The sequence below is a fragment of the Meriones unguiculatus genome, chromosome X (assembly GCF_030254825.1).
Source record: "Meriones unguiculatus strain TT.TT164.6M chromosome X, Bangor_MerUng_6.1, whole genome shotgun sequence".
In the NCBI taxonomy this organism is placed as follows: domain Eukaryota; kingdom Metazoa; phylum Chordata; class Mammalia; order Rodentia; family Muridae; genus Meriones; species Meriones unguiculatus.
In genome coordinates, this window is record NC_083369.1 from 90,409,543 (window position 1) to 90,423,884 (window position 14,342).

At 40.5% G+C, this 14,342-nt stretch overlaps 1 protein-coding gene across 1 annotated transcript; it reads left to right on the forward strand.

The window, feature by feature from the left end:
• The first annotated feature begins 1,552 nt into the window (after positions 1-1,552).
• Positions 1,553-11,323, forward strand: LOC110543579 (RNA-binding motif protein, X-linked 2-like). Its single transcript, XM_060374395.1, has 6 exons — positions 1,553-1,676; positions 1,857-1,972; positions 3,958-4,009; positions 6,743-6,872; positions 9,019-9,202; positions 10,149-11,323. The coding sequence occupies exons 1-6, from the start codon at positions 1,672-1,674 to the stop codon at positions 10,646-10,648; spliced, it is 987 nt and encodes a 328-aa protein (XP_060230378.1). The 5' UTR covers positions 1,553-1,671; the 3' UTR covers positions 10,649-11,323.
• Positions 11,324-14,342: the final 3,019 nt, after the last annotated feature.

Below are 14,342 nucleotides of genomic sequence, written 5' to 3' on the forward strand. Positions count from 1 at the left end.
ACAAATAAAGCTGCTATAAACATGGTTGAGCAAGTATCCCTTTTGTGTACTTGAACGAACTTTGGGTATATACCTAGCAGTGGTATAGCTGGGTCTTGAGGAAGCACTATTCCTATTTGTCTTAGAAAGCGCCAGATAGCTTTCCAGAGTGGTTGTACCAGTTTACATTCCCACCAGCAGTGGAGGAGGGTTCCCCTTTCTCCACAACCTCTCCAGCATGTGTTATCGCTTGAGTTTTTCATCTTGGCCATTCTGATGGGTGTAAGGTGATATCTCAGGGTCGTTTTGATTTGCATTTCCCTGATGGCTAATGAGGATGAGCATTTCTTTAAGTGTTTTTCTGCCATTCGATATTCCTCTGTCGAGAATTCTCTGTTTAGCTCTGTTCACCATTTTTTAATTGGATTACTTGGTTTGCTGCTTTTCAGCTTCTTTAGTTCTTTGTATATACTGGATATTAGTCCTCTGTCAGATAAAGGGTTAGTGAAGATTCTTTCCCAATCTGTAGGCAGTCGTTTTGTTTTGATGACAGTATCCTTTGCTTTACAGAAACTTTTCAGTTTCATTAGGTCCCATTTATTGATTGTTCAAGCTAAAATTTTTGTTTGTTTTTTGAGACAGGGTTTTTCTGTGCATCCCTGGCTCTTCTAGAACTCCCTTGGTAGACCAGGCTGGCCTCAAAGTCACAGGGATCCATTTGCTTTGGCCTACCAAGTGCTGGGATTAAAGGCGTGGTGCCACCACTGATAGGTGCTGAATTTTTGAAGCTCAGTTTCTTCCTCTGTAAAATGGAGTTGGTAACTGTACCTACTTCATGAGGTTGTTGGGATGCCAGCCTGGTCTACAGAGTGAGTTCCAGGACAGCCAGAGCTGTCCAGAGAAACGTTGTCACAAACAAAACAAAACAAAATAAAACAAAACAAAACAAACAAACAAAAAGAGAGATTGGATGAAAAGATGAAAATGACTGAGATATATTGTGATCAGGCTTGGGTAAGAGAAGCAGAAGGCCAGGACCTGGGAGTCAGAGGGGTAGCAGGTGGGGTGAGAAGTGCTGGGAGGAGCCACAGGCATTACTGAGACTTATCCTGGGATAGAGACCTGACAGAGACAACAAGCATAAATTGTCTGTCTCAGCATTCTGAACTTTTAAATTCACTGTCTCCTCAATCGACAGGTACTAATTTGACAATATTAATTTTTTTCCTGCTTCTGAAAAAAGTTCACATTTCTTTCATAAATCTGTGGCTATTAAATTCAGTCTGTTAGAGGCACACTGGTCCCTCATTAATGTTGGAGTGGGAAACAAGATTTAGCATCTCATAGCTATCTTCTTTACTTTTTTAAAGTTAAGTCCTGAACAGCAATGCCGGGCATTATACAGGAGCTGAAGTTCCAGCAACGACCAGGCTCAGCCTCACGCTCTAAACACAAAAGGAAGCATTGACTATGTAGGGAACTATGTCTGCATGGGAGCAAAAGGGGTTAAACGTGAGAAAGCACTACCAAGCTACCGCGCAGGCGCTCAATCTTCCCTTGCTCGAACTTCCGGCGGAAGTTCCGCCTCTATTTCTGCCTGCTCCAATCTGAGCTGCGTGATCGGGTTGCGTGCGCTCTTCGTAGCCTTACCCGGAAGCTTATGTCTCAAGCGAGGAGCGCGAAGGCGCGACTATGAAGTAAGGATTTAGTTTTCTGAGGGAGAAGGGAGAGGGGACTGCGGATGGCCACCCACAAGGGCGGTGACCGGTTCTAGCCTGGATGGTCGGGCCTTCGAAGCATCGGGGCGGGAGAGGATCCCTATCTAGAACTCAGGCTGTGAGGAAACGTACTTAACGTCTTCCCCTTCTCCCGCGCAGCCCTTTAACTAAGGTGAAGCTGATCAACGAACTGAATGAGCGAGAGATTCAACTTGGGGTGGCAGAAAAGGTGTCTTGGCACTCGGAATACAAGGACAGCGCCTGGATCTTTCTTGGTGAGGTCCACGTTTTTCTCTAGCAGTTCCTTTCAGAGGCTACCTCTATCTCGTCCCCCCATCCCCAGTTCTCCCGGTATTTAGCGCCCCTGGTCGTCACTTTTGAACACGCTCATCACCCCACACTCTTGTAGCTAGTCTGCCCACAGCTCCATTTTCATTTGCCTTCTGTGATAGCCAGTGCCTCTTAGAATTGGTATTTACCATTCATTGTGGGAAAAATCTTGCCATCTGGCTGTTTGAAGACTGTTAACTCCACAATCAACCCATTAGGACGCCAAAGAAACTGAGGTGCAGACAGGTCAATAGGCATTCTTAAGGTCACATACTGTAGCCCTCAAAACCATGGGGCTCTTGCTCTCAGTCATGTCTCCTAACCGCCTTTCCTCAAAATTTTCTCATATACTGTATTGTTAGGTACCTGGACAAACATTAGCTGGGTTCCTCACTCAAAAATCTGCCTTACTCTTGCTTAATGTTTTTTCCCCCGAGACAGGATTTCACTGTGTAACAGCCTTGGCTGTCCTGGAAGTCTCTGTACAGCAGGCTGGCCTTGAACTCACAGAGTCCCTGCCCCTCCTTCCCAAGTGCTGGTATCAAAGGCATGCGCCACCACCGACTGGTTCTCCTGCTTAAAAATTTAAAATGCCACCTGAAAAGGTGGAGTTATCTGGGCTTTGTTGTTTGTTAAGGGAAACCTACTTCCCCTGGTGAAAAAATACAGTGTGTGTTCCGCCCGTTGCCCTAGGTGGTTGCCGGGCATTTTAAGCAAACCTAAGTATTACATAGTAGTGTGCCCTTCCTTAAGACTTAAAACCAGCAGAGCTTTAAAATTATCTATCTTGCCGGGAGGCACCGGTCAGGAAAGCTCATTCACCTGAACTCATGCTAAGGACACAGGAGGAACGTGAAATAATGTCCTTACGCACCCCAGTTCTAACTCATCCCCCCACACACCCTTTTTATCCTTTCTCTGAGTACTGTTTGAAATCCTGAGCATGCTTGCCGTAACACTGTGGACTTTCTTATTTCAAATCTAAGGGTTCTCCTGTTCCCTTGCATCTGCTTCTCAGCCTCCATTTCTGAGCAATGCCCTGACCCAGTAGGCATGGCTGTATATTTCTGCATCTCATTCAGCTCCTTCCTCCCAGTAGCTGGGGGAATTTATAACTTGATTTCACTTCCTCTCTCTCTCAAATGCTAATAAAATGGACCTCAATCTTCCTTCTTAGTCTTTTCTAATTTTTTTTTTATTATTAAGACTAAGAACCTACAATGGGGAACTCTTGATACCCTGGTAGCAATATTATTACCCTGCATTCCCTTTATGTCACAACCAGTGTTTCTGCAGTTTGACTTTTGAAAGAGACTATTCCACTAAGGTGTTGTATTGGTATAGGTATAGGTATTGTATTGTAGGTATTATATGCATAGTTTTTATTTTGTCTCTGAACATTCGTGTGAGGTAAATATGCTAATGTCACCTTTTTCCACAAGAGAGAAAAAACATGGAGGGGAAATTATTTCCTGTGAAATGCTTAACAGTTTCTTATAATTCTTAGTTTACATGTAGGTGCAAGTAATGATAGAAGTTTTGAACTCAATGTTTGTGAAATCTGAGTTTAGTGCAGGAACTTATCTGCTTTATAGGATGTTGGATGTGAGGATTGAATGATAAGATCAGTTTGGTAAGTGGTGACCCCAGCCTTTCCAATCAGTTAATTACTTTGTTGTTTTGAGACAGACAGAGTTTCAGTCTGGAATTCATTGTGCATACCAGGCCTGACTTCAAGTTGCAGAGAGCTGAGAGTTAATTATTTTTCTTCTGGACTACTGTCCACTTACCCACTTTGTCATTGATAACACTGGTTTTTGTGAGCTCGAGCTTATTTAATCTGGATTTCCCTTGCCTAGCCTAGTGCATAGTGTGCACTAGCCACTTGATTACTGTTTGTTGATCTGGAGCATGCTTTGTCTTCTTCTAGGAGGGCTTCCGTATGAATTGACAGAAGGAGACATCATCTGTGTCTTCTCACAGTAAGTCCTCTGTCATTTCCCACCTCCTGGCTGCATAGAGTAGTTTGCTTTCATATTGTAGTTTTGTAACACCATCAAGGCATTTCAAACTGGGTGTGGGCTGTGCACCTGTAATGCCAGTAGCCAAGAGGCTGAGGGAGGAGGATCACTTGAGGCCAACCTAGGCTACATAATGCATTCCAGGTCAGCCTGCACTGCAGAGAGAGACCTTGTCGAAAAGGCTACCAAAGCCATTTTTAATTGTAGGCTGAATGACATCCCTGCATGGCAAGGGCTAGAGCCTGATTAGTCCCAGGATACCTAAGGATCCAGAGCATTACCACGTGGGGGATCCTAGAGCTTGGATCATTTGAGAAGCTGTCTGAGGGATTTTAGTCCATTGCTTCCAAGTGTGTACTAAGCCTTTGTTCAGCATGGGCTTGCTTGCATTGGAACAGACTGAATTCCCAGGTAGGTGCAGTGTTGCCCCATCTCTTGGGTCCTGAAAACTGGGGGTCATCTATGATCCTGTGCGTGCTGTGTGGCATTGTAGGATTAGAACAAGCACTGGAAAATTAGGCCAAACAGACATGGGATTAGCCTGCTTGATCAGCATTGCTGAATTGCTTTCTGAAGTGGTTTTACTAATTTCCACTTTCACTGGAATGCCTATTTATCCATTTTTTTTCTTTCAAGACAGGGTTTCACTGTGTAGCCCTGGCTGTCCAAATTCTCAGAGATCTGCTTGCCTCTGTCTCCCAAGTGCTGGGATTAAAGGCATGTGCTGCCACTACCGCCCAGCTCAAATCTTGATCAACGTTATCTTACTCTGTAGTAGGGGGTTAAACGTGTTTTTGTTGGGATTATATTAAATTTTTTATTAACATGCAGGGAGATTTTTGACATCTTTCTGGTAGTGAGTCATACTATGTAAGAAAAAGACTATATATTTTTTTAACACTTTCGTTTATGTCTTTTGGAGATTAAGAAAGTTCTTCATGTAGGCTGTGTGTAGTGCTTGGTTATGAGGCATATTTCTAAGTACTTTATCTTTTTTGTTGGTATTATAAAGGTAATTTCCCTCCCATCATATCTTCTGATTATTGTTTGTAAATGAAGAGTGACTTTCAACTCTATCCTTAACTTTTACTGAATTGTTATACTCTTTATTTTTTTCATTGTTATTTCTGCTGTTTAATTTTCTCTATACTCTATTGTCTTTAATCTGCAAATAGAGATACTTTTACTTTTCCATTCTTGTATCTGTTTTATGTAATTGCATTAGGTATACCTTAACTGTATTGTCAAATATTTCCCAACCTTAGCTTAATCACAGTTACTACTTTGCATTGAGTAAGATTTTAGTGTTTGGATTGGTATATATCTAGATATCTATATAAATATAATTACGTAACTTATATATATATAAAATCATGTAAATTATGTATCAAATCCAGGTTTATTTTTATGACTATTTAAATTTATAAAGATTTATTTGGAATTGGTTTCATTAGAAGTAAGGTAGACTATTTTGTCTTCAATTAATTTCTGCTTTGATCTTTCTTAAAGTCTGTCTTTATTAGGTTTGTTTTATTTTATATTCTTTCTTTTTAAATTTTGTAAGGGTATAGAGTTTCTTGAGTATAGCTGGCTAAGTTACATCCTACAAATTCTTATGTATTTAAAATTTTTTTGTTAGTTTCTGAGAGGTATACCCTTGACATTTTAAATTTTGTTTCATTTTTCTTTTATTGAACTATTTACTAAGAGAATAGGTCTTAAGTTCTAGTTAGCAGGCTTTTTTATTAGCAGTTTTTTTAAATATATTTTTAAATTTTTAAATTTTTTTATTAATCATTTTTTACAATTTATTAACTTTGTATCCCAGCTGTGGCCTTCTCCCTTATCTCCTTCCATTCCCTCCCTCCCTTCTCCTCCTATACCCCTCTCCTAGTCCACTGATAGTGGAGGTCCTCCTCCCCTTCTATCTGACCCTAGCCTATCAGGTCTCATCAGGACTGGCTGCATTGTTTTCCTCTGTGGCCTAGCAAAGCTGCATCCTCCAGGGGGAGGTGATCAGAGAGACTGCCACTGAGTTCGTGACAGAGAAAGTCCCCGGTCCCCTTACTAGGACATCCACTTGGAGACTGAGTCTACGGGTTCATCTGTTGCAACAGTTCTAGGTTAACTCCATGCATGGTCTTTGGTAGGCACAATGCATGGAATATTATGGAGATAGAATGACCTAGAGAAGATAGGAGCTCCAAAAGGAGACCAACAGAGCCAAAAACAAAAACAACCCCTTCATCCCTGGTATTTTTTAAAAAATTATGTGTATTGGTGTTTTGCTTGAATGTATGCTTGTACCATGCAAGTGCCTGGGCACAAAATAGAACAAGGCACTGGATTACCTGGAACTGGAATGACTAATGGTTGTGAGCCTCCATGTAGGTGCTGGAAATTGAACCTGGGTTCTCGGGAAGAGCAGCCAATGGTCTTAACCGTTGAATCATCTCTCTAGTTCCAGTAGCAAGCTTTTGTTTAAAATATTATTTCTAGTTTTATCACACTGATTGTTGAATATATGCTGTAGATTTTAGAGTTCATTTTAACTAATTTAACTTTTTATTTTCAGCCTACTATGTCATCTTTTTCAATGTCTCCTGTACAGACTGTATTGCTTGAATTTTCTTTGATCATTCAGTATGAAAGTTGTTACATTTTAAGTGAATAATGCATTTTTAAAATAAACAGATATGGGGAGATTGTCAACATTAATCTTGTGAGAAACACTAAGACTGGGAAATCCAAAGGATTCTGTTTCCTGTGCTATGAAGATCAGAGGAGCACAGTTCTGGCTGTTGACAATTTCAATGGGATTAAGGTAAATGTGTTTACTGTGCAAGATTTGCCTGGAGTTTTCCTGTCTCTGTGTTAGGCTTCTTCTTTTTTTCCCTGCTATGTACAGCTGCAGGAAGAGCACACTTAGTGGTCAGCTGGATATATTGTGGGAGTTGTAGAAGTGCTTAGGCACACTGGATAGGGAATGATTCCAGGAAACTCTTTTTGGCTTATGCCCCAGTCTGGACGTCTTCCTTTTTCCTATGTGTTATCGAACTCTTGTTTGAGAAACATGGGTACTGTGCTCCCTTATTCTGGGGGATGTTTTCCGTCTGTTCTAGTACATTAGAGAATGAAGGGACTGAAACACTGCTCTTCGATATTGAGCTGTTCTAGGGAATGGTGGGCTCCATCAGAACCATATATATATATATATATATATATCTGGTATACGATTCCAGTGACTTAATATATTGGCTCCTAGAAATTCTCTAGTTAAAAATCCGGTGACCAATTCTATAAAAATAAGCCATTCTGAAATTTTAAGAGAGTGGCACTCAGAAAAATTTATCATCAAAGGAAAATTGCTTTTAAAAAAATATCAAAATGAGAAATAGAATAAATTACTGAAGCTTCTCAGGCTTAAAGGTACAAGTAAAAATGTACTCTTGTAATAGAATAGTAAAATTAAAGGTTTCAGATATTACCTGTTCAATAAGTGTATCTGCTTGAATCTTAAGGTGAAGTAGTGAAACTTAAGTTCTTAGATTTTACCTGTACAATAAGTGCATCTGCTTGCTAATAAAGGAGATACTTTTATAAAGCATAAGAGTAATTTTATTGTGTTCACCTGGAAAACTATAGCTTATAGTCCAATAGTCAGTGGGAACTGAAAGTTCCCCTATGGTAGGAGTAGAAAAGGGTATGTGAGCTCAAAAAAAAAGAAGTAGGGCTAGGAATATAGCTCAGTGATACGAGTGCTTCCTTGTCATAATTGAGACCCTGAGTTCAATACCACCATCATAACAACAAAAGAGTTTCATTCCCTTGGTCTTATTTTGCCTCCTGGTTACTTTGTTGAAAAGTTGCTGTAGCAGTATATTTCATATTTCTAGTCCTTATGCTCTTCTAGGGCATTCTTTTTTCTTGTGAAATGCTGTGTATAACTACTTTGTATGTATGTGCACATATTCATGTGTGTGCATGTATAGGTGGAGGCCAGAGAACAGCCTCAGGTGAGTCATCATTCCTTAGGATCTGTCTACCTTCTCCTTCCTCTTCCTCCTCTTTCTCCTCCACCTTTTCTTCTTTTTTCGAGACAGGTTTCTCTGTGTAGCCCTGGCTATCTTGGAATTAGTTCTGTAGATGATGCTGCCCTCAAACTCACAAGAGATTCTCCTGCTTCTGTGATTAACCATCACCACCTGGCTCCTCCTTATTTTCCCCCTGCCTCTTCTTTTTTTTTTCCTTCCTTCCTTCCTTCCTTCCTTCCTTCTTTCCTTCCTTCCTTCCTTCCTCCCTTCTTTCTATTTTCTTCCTTCCTTCTTTCCCTCCCTCTCTCTTCCTCCATCTCTCCCTTCCTCCCTCACTCCTTCTTGCCCTCCCTCCTTCCCTCCTTTCTTGGAACTTGTCAAATAATCTACCTTGTTTCTCCAGTGAGCTCCTGGTCTTTCTATCTCTGCCTCCCAGTGTTGGAATTACAAGTGTGTGCTGCCACATGGAGATTATTTGGGTTCTTGGGATTAGCCTGAGCTTCTTATTTTTACAAGGCAAGAGCTTTACGAACTGTGGTGTTTCCCTATCCCTATAGACAATCAGGTGTGCTTTAAATACTAAATTCTCATAGGTTTTCTTGGTGGTGTGATTTAGAGCCATGCTGAGTGTTTTATTAAGTTCATGACATATGCAGGACATGAAGAGATTTGCTTGGTACCTGTAATATATTGAGAGTAGGGGGCTGTGTGCACAGTTGCCCCAGAGAGCTCACCTGCCCCATGCCCCATTCAGCTACCCTGAGTGCCTTTTATTAATATTTGCTACATATGCTCTAACATACCAGTTGAGTATGTCTTCTTTAATGATTTATTTATGCAAGACAATGAGTATGATTCAAACCTTGATTCTCTGTAGTTTGTTCAATAGTGTGATGCAGGGGCTGTCTTGGCTGAAATATTTCCTGTCTTGCTTAGATCAAAGGAAGAACTATCCGTGTGGACCATGTGTCACACTACCGGGCTCCCCAGGAATCAGAAGATGTGGATGATGTGACCAGAGAGCTCCAGGAGAAGGGCTGTGGGCCTAATACACCTCCATCAAGTTCTCCTGAGGGCTCTGAAGATGAAGATGTCATACCCACAAAAAAGCACAAAAAGGGTGTGTTGTTTTAAACAAAATCTCAAATGTTTGATTTTACCAATAAAGATTTGGGAGCCAGATGCTGGGGTGAAAGCCTGCTAGCTCAGAGAACCAGAGAAAGTACCCAGCTGACCTTCCTCCTCAGCTAACCTCCCAAAAGAGGAAAGCTCCTTCCCCAAGTGTCTGAGAACCTTTTCCACTCCCCACCCCCAAACTGAAGGTGCCTCCCTTCTACTTCCTGTGTGTCTCCCTATCCATCTGTCCTTCTGACTTCTTACTCTCTGTGCTTTTTTCCTATGTTCATTTCCTGTTATCTGGTTGCTTGTTCCCCCTTTTGACCTGGGGTTAATTTCTTTTAATCTTGCTTACAGTACTCAACCAGAGAGCTCTTGGATTAAAGGAGTGTGCTAGGGCTGAGCCACACTACAACTAGAAACAGGTTGTTCCAGTAAACAACACAATCTCAGGGTTCACAGTATGAGCAAATATTCTGCAATAAAGGTGGAATGTTAAAACTCAGGAGAGGAGTGGGTAGTCTTAGTGTCTTCTTTTCCAAGCATGCACAGATAGTCAGTAATCCACTCATTAGTGTAAAAGGCGAAGAGGTGAGATTCCTTACTTAACTGAGAAAGCAGAAGTGTCTGAGGAAGGAAGGCTAGTGGTGTGGGCATAACTGGTGTCTTCCTTAATATGCTGGTCCTAACTTTTCCGTATCTCAAAAAATATAGCCCTTTTGAACAGGGTTGTCTTGAACAACTTGACCTATTAGGAGTAACAGGTATCCAGTTTGATTCTTGAAGACATTTTTCAGGAGACATAACTTGTGACTGCATCATCCTGCTGCTGTGGATGTTTATCACACATAACATTTTGGAATGTTTCAATTTGATGTGATCTACTGAGAAGAAACACATATTTTAAAGAGATTTCTGTGTGTGTGCTTTCTTTTTCTTATCTTCCCCAGACCCAGACAAAAAAGAGAGAAAGAAAGAAAAAGAGAAGATTGAATGCAAGGTACAAGCAGAGCTGCCATCCTGTTCTTTGTCCTCCAGAAGCAAGACAGTCAAGGAAAAGGATGACCATGGCCCAGAGAAGCACAACAACAAGAGCTCAGACAGAGTGCAGATGTCTGATGATAGAGAGGTGAAGAGGAATCATTCAGACTACTTTGATGTCAGGATTTCCTTCCAGGGTAGAGCAGAGAACCCTGAGTGGGAACCAAAGAAAGAGAAACCCAAGCATGAGCATAAGTCCTCAAGCAGGAGGGAGGAAGAAGAAGAAAAGAGCAGAGATACGGATAGAAAAAAGAGCTTAGGGATGCATTCCAGCAAGCACGATGGGCATTCTGAACGTCGGAATCATAGGAGTAGAAGTAGGATTCTGGATAAGTCCCATTGTCATATAAAGCATAGACACTCTTGGGATTGGGAGTCCTTCCGTGCCAGTGAAGGGAGACATTATTGAATCCTGTTTCAACTGCCCAGTTTTTTGAAAATGAATTTTGTTCCATAAATATCAAATTCTCTTTGTTGTTATTTTTATACATCAAGTTCTGAGGGCTGAATTTGTTCAATCCCTTGTATGACAGAGTTGTTGGGGAAACTACAGTTTCAATAGCTAGATATCTTAGAAACAACAACAACAAAAACCTAACAAACATGATCCACTGTCCCTGGAAAAATATTTGGTACTGAACAAAGTATATGCCTAAAATTTGGTTATAGATTTAGCCTTTACCTACCAACCTCCGATCTGTGATGAGATTGCTAGAAAAGGCAAAACACAAGCAATGGTGGATATCTAGTGTTCATGCTAGATATTCCGAGGCTTGCACTGTAGTACCTTAGCAGATGGCAGTTACAGCTTTAGAGAGGAGTGGCTTAGGACATTTGGAGAGCTTAATATGGATATGATAGGATTCTTAAGACCAGCTGGTTCCTTCCCCTTTAAGTTTCTTTTTGCAGGGTTGGAAGCCAGGACTGGGCATGCCGGACAAGTCCTCTATTAATCAGACATATCCTAGCTCCTGTTGATTTTAGTTTTAGATGGTTACATATATGTCTATGTATTTTTTTTTCTTTGTAATTTGTTTTTATTGAGATGGAATTCATATAAAATAAAGTTAACCATTCTAAATAATTCAGTGGCATTTGGTCCACTCCTTGTTGGACTTACAACATTTTCATGTACTTCTCTATGTTTATGCCTTTCTCTACTCTTACTTGTTTGTCCCTGGCAAGGACAATAGGCTTTTGTTTCTGTGGATTCACCTATTTGTTACTTTCCTCATTTCTGTGGCAAACTTTCAAAATGTCTGATGAAAGCAGCTTAAAGAAGGGTTTATATTCTTGTGTTTATATGCTTGTGTTCATGCAGGTGTAGAGGCTCTTGATCAACTTTTTTTTAAAGATTTATTTATTTATTTATACATTGTTCTGCCTGCACACCGGAAGAGGGACCATATCTCACTGCAGATGGTTATGAGCCACCATGTGGTTGCTGGGAATTGAACTTAAAAACTTTGGAAGAACAGTCAGTGTTCTTAACCTTTAAGCCAACTGTCCAGACCTCTTGATCAACTTTTGAGTGTCTGTCACTTTCTACTTTTCTTTTGAGACAGGATCTCTCACTTCCCTGAGAGCTAGATATCTGGGCTAGACTGGCTTAGCTAGCTGGTATCCTTGGGATTTGCTTGCCTTGTTTACTCACCCAGCACTAGGGTTACAGGCATGTAGTTGCTGGGAATCCAAACTCTAGTCTTCCATGTTTGTTCAGTAAAGGCTTTACCTACTATTTTCCCAGCCCTTTTACCTTACAGTGTGAGAGGATACTGTCCTTCATGGGGAGGAAGTCATGTAGCCAGAGCCTGAGTTACATGTAGCCTTATTGTGTACTCAGCAGAGAGAAGTGAATGTTTATGCTCAGCCACTTTCTCATTCTCCTTTTTATCCAGTTCATGATTTCAGCACATAAAATCCATGGTGCCACCCACAATGAGGGTGGGTCGTTCCTCTTAAACCTCTGTGGATTATCATAGACTTTTTGCTATAATTCAATCTAGTTCCCAGGGAGGACACTTTCAGGTCAGTCTAGCTCAAATCCTCTTGTGTTCTGTGTCCAAAATGGGTGGTGCCTTCAGCAGTAGAGACTGACTTTCAGTTTTAGGGAGACAGCCAAGGGCAACAGCAATCACCTATATTGTTTGGGCTCCCATGACCAACTGGAACAGAGATTTCTCATGCTTTATACTGGGATTTTATTAGTCTAGGTGTACTGGCAGTTTCGTGTATCAAGTTGATATATGTTAGAGCTGTCAGAGAAGAGGGAGGCTCAGTTGAGGAAATGCCTCCATAAGATCCAGCTTAAAGACATTTTCTCAATTTTTTATCAGTGGGGAATAGCCTAGTTCATGGTGGGTGGTACCATTCCTGGACTGGTGGTCCTGGGTTCTATCAGAAAGCAGGCTGCGCAAACCATTGGAAGCAAGCCAGTAAGCAGCATCCCTCCATGGGCTTTGTATCAGCTCCTTCTTCCACGTTTCTGCCCTGCCTCAGTTCCTGTCCTAACTTCCCCCAGTGATGCACTATGATCGGGAAGTTTAAACTGAATAAACCCTTTCCTCCCCAAGTTGCTTTTTGGTCCTGGTGTTTTGTCACAGTAGTAGAAACCCTACTTTTTAAATGTTTTTAAATGACTCTTCTTTTTAAATGTTTTTTCTTTTATTGAAAATAGACATGGGGAAGGACACTTCGTACTCATCATGGGAAAATACTACCAGGAAGACATCACAATCCTGAACATCTATGCCCCAAATACAAGGGTACCCATATTTGTAAAAGAAACATTAATAAAAATTAAACCACACATAGATCCCCACACATTAATAGTGGGAGACTTCAATACCCTACTCTCGATAAAAGACAGGTCAATAAAGCAGAAATTAAACAAAGAAACAATGTCTCTAATAGAGGTCATGAGTCAAATGGACCTAACAAACATCTACAGAACCTTTCACCCAATCACAAAAGAATTTACCTTATTCTCAGCACATCATGAAACCTCCAAAATAGACCATATGGTTGGTGACAAAGCAAGTCTCAACAGATACAAGAAGATTGAAATAATCCACTGTATCCTATCTGACCCCCATGGACTAAAGCTGGACCTCAAAAACAACAGAAATAGCAAAAAGCCTACACATACTTTGAAACTGAAAAACTTACTACTAAATGACAATTGGGTTAGGGAAGAAATAAAGATATTAACGTCTCCCTAGAATTCAATGAAAATCTAGGCACAACATACCCAAACTTATGGGACATAATGAAAGCAGTGTTAGGAAATTTCATAGCACTAAGTGCCTTCAAGAAGAAATTTGAGATAGTTCATTCAAGCAACTTAATGGATCACCTAAACGTCCTAGAAAAAGAAGCAGACACATCAAAAATGGGTAGGCAGTTGGAAATAAACCCAGGGCTGAAATCAATATATATTAAACCAAAACAATTCAAAGAATCAATGAAACCAAGAACTGATTCTTTGAGAAAATCAAGAAGATAGACAAACCCTTAGCCAAATTAACTAAAAGTCAGAGACACTATCCAAATTTAAAAAATCAGAAATGAAAAGGGAGACATAACAACAGACTCTGAGGAAATCCAATCATTAGGACTTACTTCAGAAATCTATATGCCACAAAATTTGAAAATTTTAATGAAATGGACAATTTTCTTGATCGATTCCACTTACCAAAGCTGAATAGAGACCAGGTAAATCAATTAAATAGTCCTATATCCCCTAAGGAAATTTAAGCTGTCATGAAAACTCTCCCATCCAAAAAAAGCTAAGGACCCAGATGGTTTCAGCACATAATTCGACCAGACCTTCAAAGAAGAGCTAACTTCAGTTCTCTTCAAATTATTCCACAAAATAGAAACAGAAGGAACACTACCAAAATTCTCTAAAGCCACAGTAACCTTGGTACCTAAACCTCACAAAGACCCAACAAAGAAAGAGAATTTCAGGGCAATCTCTCTCATGGACATTGATTCAAAAATACTCAAAAAAATACTTGCAAACCGAATACAAAAACACATCAAAGATATCATCCACTATGACCAAGTAGGCTTCATTCCAGGTATGCAGGGGTGGTTCAATA